This window comes from Athene cunicularia, assembly GCF_003259725.1.
Source record: "Athene cunicularia isolate RWA chromosome 28 unlocalized genomic scaffold, athCun1 chr28_part2, whole genome shotgun sequence".
Lineage (NCBI taxonomy): Eukaryota > Metazoa > Chordata > Aves > Strigiformes > Strigidae > Athene > Athene cunicularia.
This window is the reverse complement of record NW_020799140.1, coordinates 37,504-47,875: the sequence shown is the minus strand read 5'-3', so window position 1 is coordinate 47,875 and position 10,372 is coordinate 37,504. Positions and strand designations below refer to the sequence as shown.

The 10,372-nt window shown below is 63.4% G+C and overlaps 1 protein-coding gene across 1 annotated transcript; it reads left to right on the top strand.

Annotated features, from left to right (window-relative positions):
- Nucleotides 1-3,764: 3,764 nt before the first annotated feature.
- MFSD12 (major facilitator superfamily domain containing 12) lies at nucleotides 3,765-9,986 on the top strand (the record flags this gene model as incomplete). Its single annotated transcript, XM_026865131.1, has 10 exons — nucleotides 3,765-3,771; nucleotides 4,128-4,338; nucleotides 5,992-6,115; nucleotides 6,348-6,545; nucleotides 6,804-6,896; nucleotides 7,000-7,092; nucleotides 7,776-7,946; nucleotides 8,199-8,293; nucleotides 8,671-8,801; nucleotides 9,512-9,986. Coding segments are annotated over 10 exons (1,218 nt in total), but the record flags the coding sequence as incomplete, so codon positions are not given.
- Nucleotides 9,987-10,372: the final 386 nt, after the last annotated feature.

The window sequence follows — 10,372 nt, the reverse complement described above, 5'->3', positions numbered from 1 at the left end:
CCTCGCCGGTGGGTGCTGGGGGGTGCTGGGGTGCTCTGGGTGGAGAGGCATGGCCCCGGGGGAGGCTTTCTGGGCGCAGGAGCAGTGCCGGGGTGCGTTTCTGGGGTGCCCTGGGAGGGGACGGGACCAAGGGTGTCTTTTTGGGGTGCCCTGAGTGGAGAGGAATGGCCCCGGGGGAGGCTTTCTGGGTGCAGGAGCAGTCCTGGGGTACCTTTCTGGGATGCCCTGGGAGGGGACGGGACCAAGGGTGCCCTTCTGGGGTGCCCTGAGTGGAGGGAGATGCCATTTTGGGGTGCTCTGGGTGGAGAGGAATGCCTCGGGGGAGGCTTTCTGGGGTGCAGGAGCAGTGCCGGGCTGCCTTTCTGGGGTGCCCTGGGAGGGGACGGGACCAAGGGTGCCCTTCTGGGGTGCCCTGAGTGGAGGGAGGTGCCTTTCTGGGGTGCTCTGAGTGAGGGGGTGTCAGCCTCCGGGGCACCTTTCTGGGGTAGGGTTCAGCCCTGGGAATGCCCTGGATGGGTGAAGAACTGTGGTACTTTTCTGGGATGCCCTGAGTGGAGAGGGGTGGCCCCAGGGGAGCCTTTCTGGGGTGCCCTGAATTGGGGGGACCAAGGGTGCCTTTCCAGGATGTCCTGGTTGGAGATGGGTGGCCCTGGAGGAGTCTTTCTGGGGTATGTGGTCAGCCCTGGGGGTGCTTTCCTGGGGTGCTCTGAGTGGAGTTACCTGGGGTGTCTTTCTGGGATGCCCCAAGTGGAGAGGGGTGGCCCCAGGGAAGCTTTCTGGGGTGACTGTCACAGCGGTGGGTGCTGCCTGGGCACCCACAGCCCCTGGGCTCCCCGCTGTCCCTCAGGCCATACCTGCATGGGGGGGGCGCTGCGGGGTGTCCCTGTGTCCCCTTGCCTGGGGGTAGCATCAAGTCAGGGTGAGAGCTGTGTGCTTAGCCGATGACGCTACAGTAAAAATGAGACCGAGAGTCAAATCTGGGCTTTCCCAGGGGCCTGGGGGTTCACCAGGGACTTGCCTGTGGCCAGGCAGCTCCCGGTTGTCCCCATGGGTGACCCTGGGGTGCAGGGCCGTGTCTGGGCACCCCGCTTTTGCAGGCGGCGCTTCCCGGGGAAGGCAGCTGGCACCCGGTGAGTAAGGGCCCCGTGGGGATGCGGAGGAAGCACCAGTTCGGCGTGAATTATTAACAGGCATTCTTCTTGCATCGTGCCCTGGGGTCAAAAATTGCAATGAAATCCAAGGGCTGGTGGGGACTCCTGCATTGGGGTCCCTCTGTGAGGGGACAGCGTGACCTGGAGGAAGGTCAATGGTGCTGTCACCAGCACAGGAGCCTGCCCCAGCCCTGGGGAGGGGGAACGGGGCAGTTAGCGTGAAGAAATGTCCAGTGACAGCCAGAGATAAAGACCCTCGATGGTTCCTCCTGGTAACAGCACGGTAACGCCCAAGCGTCAGCTCGTCCAGAGTGGACCAGCATGGAGAGAGGACGGTTGTAGTGTGGGTGCTCTTATCTTGATCCCGAATTTATCTTGGCCAACCGCTTCATGCAACCAAATGATAGCCTGATAAGGTGGCTGAGCTCCCCAGAGTTTTGCTTGGCGAGTCAGGGAGGGTGTTGGCAGGGCCAGCTGCTCCCCCTGCCTCGGTGTGAGCTCGATCTGCACCCTCGATTTAGGGAAGTGGCTGGAGCTCTGCTTGCCCCGCTCCCCACGCGCGTCCGCCCCAGCTGGGTGCTGCCTGGTATGCACCCAAGGGGAAGTCCTGAATCACGACTTGCACAGGGGCTGCGCTGCCTGCTGTGGGGGGCAGAGCGCCCTGCCTGGCCCTGTCTGCTCCAGCAGCACGGCTGGAGGCTGCGTCTCCCTGGCTGGAGCGTGGGTTATTCCTGGAGGGTGGGGGCTACCCCGCCACCTCCCTTGGGTGACCGCAGCGCGACTGAGAGGGGCCAGCAGACCCACTGGAACCGGCTGTGCCGGTGCCACGCTCAACTCATTCGGTCACGCTGTGGCAAGACACTTCGCGTGGGAGCGAGGTGTCTCATCTGGTGGCAACCCATGCTTAGATCAGAAGAAACCGCAGCCTCGGGGCTCGGGGGGAGATACCACGAGTTGCTTTTGGTGCCGTCTCCCTGCCACGGCGCAGGGCTACCAGTGCCGGCGGTCCTGTGTGGCTCACCCCGCATGCTGCTCGCCGGCTTTTTTGAGGGGCAGCTTCCTGCTGCAATGGGCTGGAAAGGATGAGCTGCCTGTCTGAGCCGGTCTGGCAGTGCTGTCCCAAATTCCCTGCCTGGGGCGCCTGTGCTGCACAATTTGGCATTCCCATGATCCGGGATCCTGCCCCGCAGGGCTGGGAGATGAAAGCCTGGACCTCTGCTGCCTGCTCAGCAGTGCTGCAGGGATGCGCAGGGTGGTCTTGGGGGGTTCCCACGGCCCCGCTTGGGAGAGGGGGAGGTCCCCCAGGGCCCTCTGGCTCACAGTGAAGTTCACTTGGGCAGGCCCAGGGATACACAGGTGTCAGGGTGCAGCTCCCAGCCCTGTGCAGAGGAGCACGGCTCCGTGGGGATGGCCCTCGTGGTGTGAGGAGGAGGGAGTGACAGGGGTCTCCTGGGTGTGTGACAGTGGCGATGGCTCGTGGGGGGGCAGCTCCTGCCCCAGTGCTCCCCAGGGGGTGCAGGCGAGTCCCTCACAGTCCATAAGGGTCTGCAGAGCCTGATCCTACGGGGCCTTGGGACTGGTGAGGGGGAAAAGCCTCCCCAATTCTCCAGACAGGGCCTGATTAAAACCAACAGCCTTGTAACAGGGAACAAAGGAGGTCTGGCCTGGTTTGAACCTTCGTGGACCCTTCCGAGAAGCCCAGTGGCTTGTCTGGGGCAGAGACACAGGGGTGTGCCCGAGTCCCCCGTCCTTCGAGAGCTCCTGGAGCACAAAGCCGGCTGCAAGCTGGTGCAGGGCAGCACCCTGCTGGGGTCCTTGCTCAGGATGGATCTCAGCTGGGCTGGGATTGTTGCTGCCCACCCTCAGCACAGGGAGAACTGCTTTGTCCCGGCCCTGTGGCAGCTGGGGTGGCTGTGCCCCATGGAAGTGAGGAGGAGGAGGAATTGGGTGTTCATGGGCGAGAGGAGGAGGATCTTGCAAAGTCCCCTGGAGAGGGGACCCTGGGGACCCAGCAAAGTGGCTGCAGGTTCCCCTCAGCTATAGGAACAAGTTCCTGTGGCTCTTCAGCAGCGTCCAGTGAAGCTGGGGACACGCAGGACAGGGCAGGTGGTCGTCTCTGCATCGGTGCCTGGGCGTCGGGAGCCGTGAAGCATCTCAGCAGATTTGCTCCGTAACCTTGTTAACAGGGAGGGAGAAGTCAGCCTGTCCCTGCCTGCTCCACGCAGGCGTCCCCACGCCGTCACGCTGCAGCAAGGGAGGAGCCTGGTCCTGCTGCCCTGACTCAGCGGGGACCTTCCCACGGCTCCGAGCCTGGCGTGGGGGGCAGATCTGCTCCTGTCCCCCACACCGTGCTGGGGGTGTCCCTGGCCATCGCTCTGCAGGTGACTTCTGCAGGCATGGAGGGAGCGTGGCTTCCTCTGCTCACCCCGTGGGAGAAGGGACAAGGGGACAGATGCGCTGGCCTTGTGCCCAGGGGACAGCCCAGAGCCCTCCTGGCTCTTGGGCTGCCTTATCACCCCTGGGCAGGTGCCGGGGTGGTGCCTGTCCTTGGGTCTGGTTATCTGCATGCTGGGGATGGGGAGAGGGGACCTTGGTGGCTGCATGTCGTGACGGCATGAGGGTCTGTCCTTGGGGGTTTTGAGGGGGACAGAGCAGGTGCGAGATGGTGCTACGCTTTGTAGGGGGGAACCTGACTAGGGAAAAGTCTGCTGACAAGCGTCTGTCTGTCTGTCTCTCTGCTGGGTGCAAGAGCGAAGGACAGCACCCTGCACAGGATGGGGTGAGGGAAGGTCTGGGGCTCCGTGTGTCTCATCTGGCTGGGGGAAGGGGCCCACCTGCCTCCCCAGCCCTGTGGGGCAGGACCTGTCCTAGCAGAGGGCTGGCTCTCTCTGTCTGTCTGTGCCTGAGCCAGCTGGGGCCGTTGGGGTCCCAGGGAATCAGGGCTTGCAGCCTCTCACTGCTCTGCTCTCTTCCCAGGCACCACCTGTGTCCTCGTGTCCTTCCCCTTCATCTTCAACCCCTGCCTGGGTTGCAAGGAGAACACGCCAGAGTGGGCAGCCTTCATCTACTACCTCCCCTTCATCATCATTTTCCAATTCGGCTGGGCAGCCACACAGATCTCCCACCTGTCTCTCATCCCTGAGCTGGTGACCAGTGACCATGAGAAGGTGGAGCTCACAGCTTTCAGGTGAGCACGGCCAGACCTGGGCGTCCCCTGAGCCTGGGGCACCAACCCTGCCTGTGCTGGGTCCCATCGCTTGTGTGACAGGAGCTCCCCTGGGTGCCACGGGCCTGCCGTGGCACGCTTGAGCCCTCGGTACGGCAGGACCAGGACTGGGCTGTGTGGGTGTCCTGCAGAATGTGTCCAAGTGACACTGGTCTTCTGGGTTGGTGGCCCAAACCTTTGGTGCCGGGAAGGAATGTCTTGATGCTGGGGATGTTGGTGAAACAGCCCAGGGGACGCTTCCCTGAACTGGGGGTGATTCCCCTTCAGGACTGGAGGGTCTGGAAAGCTGCCAGTCAGAGAGGGACCTGGGGGGGTTGATTGACAGCTGGCTTGACAGGAGCCAGCAGTGTGCCCAGGGGGCCAAGGAGGGCAACGGCATCCTGGCTTGTGTCAGCACTGGCGTGGCCAGCAGGGACAGGGAGGGGATCTGAGCCCTGGGCTCGGCACTGGGGAGGCCGCCCCTCGCTGAGGGGGTTCAGTTCTGGGCCCCTCACCCCAAAAAGGCCATTGAGTGACTCGAGCATGGCCAGAGAAGGGCAACGGAGCTGGGGCAGGGTCTGGAGCACAGGTCTGCTGGGGAGCGGCTGGAGGAACTGGGGGGGGTTCAGTCTGGAGAAGAGGAGGCTGAGGGGAGACCTCCTGGCCCTCGGCAACTCCCTGCCAGGAGGGGGCAGAGAGGGGGGATGAGTCTCTGGAGCCAAGGCCCCAGCGCCAGGCCCCGAGGGAATGGCCTCAAGCTGCCCAGGGCAGGGTCAGGCTGGCTCTGGGGAAGGATTTCTGTGCAGAAGGGGCTGTTGGGCGTTGGAATGGGCTGCCCAGGGCAGGGGGGAGTCCCCGGGATCCCTGGAGGGGTTGAAGAGTCGGGCTGAGCCAGCGCTGAGGGGTCTGGGGGAGTTGGGAAGGGTCAGGGTGGGGGTCATGGTTGAGCTGGAGGAGCTTCAAGGGCTTTTCCAGCTGAGAGGATTCTCTGATTCTGTGGTGATGCTCACAGGGGAGGAACAGCCTCCCCCGGGTGCCCCCGGGCTGGGCATGGCCCTGCCTGGGCTCCCCCATAGGTAGGGACAGCGCAGGGCCTGGGCAGCGTGTGCACCTTGGTGTGCAGAGCCCAGCTCTGTGCTGCTTATCTGGCAGAATCAGGCTGCGGGAAGGAGCGTTTATCAGATGGAGCACGGCTTGGTTATCTGCCCCGGTGGGAGGAAGTTCCCCTTCCGGCAGGCGAGCAGGGCCTGGAGCGCAGCCAGGCAGGGAGGATGTGGGGCAGTGTTGGGGTAACCCTGGGGCCAAAGAGTCTGGCTCTGGGGGCACCGGGTCAGGCAGCTCCTTGGGTCGGAGGTGGGCTGTGACTGGAGAGTGGACAGGCTGACCTGCAGGGATCTTGGTTTCCTCCCAGTCATGCACTGAGGCTTGGATCGGGCATGCTGAGAGATGCGCCAGGAAGGCTGATGCCGGCCGGATGCTGTTTGCTCTTGGAGGTGTCACCTCAGGAGCCACACTGGGGCGCAAAGCTGGCTGTAGCATGCCTGGCTTGGTGGGCAGCCTGGGTCGAGGTGTCCCTGCAGTGCCTGGAGATGTGCTCGTCCCTCTGCCCCACCCTGAGGTGCTCTCTTCCCTCAGGTATGCCTTTACTGTCATGGCCAATATCACTGTGTATGGCCTGGCCTGGCTCCTGCTGAACTTCCAGGTGGACCAGCCTGACCGCACAGAGCACCTGGGCATCCAGGATGTCCCTATATTTCGGGTAAGTCAGTCCCTGGGGTTCTCTCTTCCCTGGGTGGGACATGGGTCAACTGGGGAGGTACCAGAGGGAGTGAAATAGCAGTGCCCTGAAACCTCACTACAGCACTGGGCAGGGGCCGTACTGAGCTCTCCCTGGGTTTTTGGGAACCCCTCTTTATCCACCAGGCTGGGGGGTGGATGATGGGCAGGCAAAGGGCACCCCCTGCTATGCTCACACCTTCTACCTCACCCAGAACCTGTCCCTCATTGTGGTGGGGCTGGGGGCCGTGTTCTCCTTCATCTTCCACCTGGGCACCAAAGAGAAGCCATACCCGCCGGGCTCATTGCCCCAGCTGGAGGAGAGCACACCTCTGCTGCAGAAGGAGCCTACGAGCCACCCACACCCAGTCCTGATCTGGAAAGACTGGCTGCTGGAGCCTGCCTTCTACCAGGTACAGCCGTGGGCAGCGCTGGTGGGGCCGCTCCTGGGCTGCCGCCCTGTCTGGGTGCTGCGGGACATGCCCATGGTGCGGGTGGGCTTGGAGAGATGGGCTGTACTGGGCACCTGCCTACCACATCAGAGGGGCTGTCCCCTTCTCAGTGGGCATCTGTGCTATGACAGGGTGGGTGGTGGACGGTACCTTCCAAGCCTTCCCTACCCCCAGTTTGCACGGGCTGAGCAGTGCTGCCCTGTCTCTGTCCCCTCACAGGTCGCGGTGCTGTACATGGCCACCCGGCTCATCGTCAACCTGTCCCAGACCTACATCACCATGTACCTGACCAACTCGCTGCTGCTGCCCAAGGTGGGCGCTGGGCAGGTCCCTGCCTGCGTGTCAGGGTCACGTAGCCAGGGGCCCTGTGTTGATGGTCCAGAGCTCATCTTCTCCCTGACCTCATCTCTTGCAGAAATACATCGCCACCATCCCCCTGGTGATGTACATCAGTGGATTCCTCTCCTCCTTCCTCATGAAGCCCGTGAATAAGTGGATAGGTCGAAATGTGAGTCCTGGGGGCCTAGTGGGTTTTGAGTTAGACTCAAGGAGAGGCTCAGGGACCAGATCCTGACCGCACGAGCGAGCAGAGCACTCAGCACACCTGAGCCTGGCTGGAGAGCAGGGACCCCTCATGCATCCTCTGCAGCAGCATGGGTCCCACTGGAACAGTGCGGGTGGTGGGCAGGGTGATGGGGCATGGGGCATTCCTGCACATCTCTGAGGCTGGGGAAAGTGATGCTGGTCCAGAGTCAGCCTGTCCTGTGCAGCCCTGACCGAGCTGGGAGAGTCTCATGGTGCAGAGAGGGGTGGTTTGGCTGAGCCACCCTGGGCAGGTATGGGGGTCTCCAGTGCATCCCCCTCCACACTGCAGCAAGCACCATTTCCCCCAGTAAGCCCCCATCTCTCTGGCCGGCTGGTGTCCCCGTGCCCTACCTGGGCACCCTGCCTACAGCTCTGCGGGGGGCTTGGCTCTTAGGCTGTGGCCAGTGCTGTAAAACAGCCTGGACCACCGCAAGGCACTTGCTGTTTGGGGGATCCTCGTTTGAATCCAGCTGGGAGAGAGCCAGGGGCTGTCCCCTGCAGGTCCGAGGCAGCAGCTGACCCCCATCCCCTCCCCATTTGGCCCTGCCTTGCTGGATGTCTGAGCTCTCTTCTCCCTCTGCCGGTCCCCACGCTGGCCTGGAGCAGCTGACCTACTTCGTGGGCATCCTGGTGATCTTGGCCTTTGCCTCCTGGGTGATCCTGGCCGGGCAGATGGGAGCAGAGATCTACGGGGCAGCTGCACTGCTTGGGGCTGGCTCCGCCACCATCCTGGTCACCTCCCTCTCCATGACAGCAGACCTCATCGGCACCAACACGGTACATCTGCTCCTCCCGGCACGATGGGCCGGGGCATCCCAGCGGGGCTCGGAGCCCGTGGGCTGCGATGGTCACTGGTGTGGGATGGAGATCCCTGCGAGGGGATCTGCTGGAGGGGTGTGGGCAACCCAGTGCCCTGTGCCCAGGCCCTGCTGTAATATGGGCTCTGCCCATGAGAGGGCACAAGGCTCTCGCTGCCGGCACCAGGCTGCTGGTGGGACTGGCCCGATGAGGTTTCCTCTTCCCTCCCAGCACAGCAGCGCGTTCGTCTACGGCGCCATGAGCTTCACGGACAAGATGGCCAATGGCCTGGCTGTGATGGCGATCCAGAACCTGCACCCATGCCCGTAAGCATCCCTGAGGAGTGGGAACCCTCCCTGTGGCAGCTTCAGCCACATTGCCTGGAGGCCAGACAGCAAATATCTCTGGTTCTGGGCAAGAAACGTGGGTGGAAAACAACTCTGATTTGCCTTAAATCCTCCCTCAACTTCTCTTCTTGCCCTAGACGAGGGCTGCATCTCTGGGAAGCACAAGAGGGCTGGGGATCTCAGTGCTCAGGTGCTGCCCTCTCTCTTTGCCCTGGACATTTCACTCATGTCCCAGTGTGAACCAGTCCTGACACCAAGGATGTGGGACTCCTGTCAGCAGCCCCAGGGCACTTAGGCAGCACTGGGCTAGCTGCCGGTCCTGGCCACCAAGCCATGTCCCTGCCCTTTCCCTGCAGGACTGAGCTCTGCTGCCCTGCCTGCATCAGCTTCTACCACTGGGTGATGGTGTTGGTCACCGGAGGCATTGCCATCGCTGCCATCGCCTCTCTGTGCTGCATCATGGTCTGGCCCATCCGTATCCGCTACCGTGAGTGGGGCTGGGGGCACCAGGGGGACCAGGCGTGTGGCTGAGGGCACTGGGAGCCCTGTGTCCTGTGCCAGCCTGGGCTAAATCGAAAGTGTTTTTCCAGATGGCCCCAGGGAAGGCGGCAGGAACCCTGTCCCAGAGGGAGGTGGCATGGCAGGGCTGGCTGTGGGGACGCCCGCAGCCCTGCCCGTGGGGGAACCCTCATGGTAGGCACACGGGGCAGGGCCAGCATCCTGCTTCTGCTGCTCCTGGCCCCAGGGCTGGGGGCTGTGCCTGCTTGCTGTGCCCTCCTGGAGAGCAGGACCCACCCTGCCCAGCCCTGCGATGACTGTGCTGACCCTGGCACCCCTTGGGTCACACAGACCTAGGGGACTAGGTCACCAAGGGGTGGGGTTCTGCTCCGCATGCTGGTAGCCAAATGTGGGCGCAGGGGTTGGGCTTGGGGTGCAAAACCAAGGTGCCAGTGCCAGGCTGCAGACCCGGGCACCAGTGCTCAGTGCCAGCGCAGCAGCTGCCTCTCTGCCCTGCTGGGTGCCTTGCTCTGAGGTGGGGGGAGAGGGTGGATGCCCCCTGTTCTGCCCTGGGGATGTGCTAAGTAGGGTTTCTTGGGCCAGTGGCAGGAGAGTCCAGAAGGTCCAGGCCAGTGTATGGTGGGTCACCTCAGCAGCTGCAATGGCTCCTGACCTGTCCCATCTCTCCCGTCCCCGCAGATGCCATCTGCCTGCAGGGGCTGAGCGGAGTGGGGGCCTCCTACGGCGGGACAGAGAGCGTGGAGGGAAGGAGCCCAAGCGGCACCGTCAACTGAGCAGCGTCCGCAGCCACGGCCACGTCCGCACTGCTGCTCTGCCCGGAGGGACCCCGCGGCGGGGGCTGGCGCTGGGACTGGGGGAAGGGGTCGGCTCCCTGCCCTGTCTCCCTGTCACCTTGCACTGGACTTGTGTCCCACACACACTCCCCCTCCCCGTGCCCTGCCCGGGGACTCATGAAGGATGTCCCCCTGTGCTTGCACAAGTGTAACACTAGAAGCCCTGGGCTGGGCTGTGAAGGTTGATCCCAGCACGGGGGGCGGGTGCCCGGCCCTCGGTTTTAACCTGCTTTTGTAAGGTCAGTATGTACAAACAGCACTTTCTAAAGGAGGAGAAAAAGGAGAGAAAAAACAAACCCAACAAAGCACCTCTAACCGTGGATAATGCCCTTGGTGTGTCTTCTCTGGGCCCCTCCCAGCTTGGGCAGGACCCTCAGGGCCTGGGCTCTGCGCTGGGGTGGGGGGATGCCCATGGCTGGCGGTCAGGAGCAGGGCAGGTGGTTCGGGGCGAGTACAAGGGCTCTTGGGGTTTTAACCCCACGGTGCTCCCCCTTCCTCCTTTACTCCTCCACGGCGAGGGAGGCGCCGGCACCGGGGGAAGCGGCGGCGGAGTCTGGAGAGAGGGACGGAGAGGCCCGTAAGATGGCCGCCCTCAACAACGATGGCGGCTGCGCCCGCAAGCAAAATGGCTGCCACGCAGCCGCGCTGGAGCCTAATGATTGGTTCCTGCGCGGGTGTCCCGCCTCCCGGGGCAGAGCAACCAATG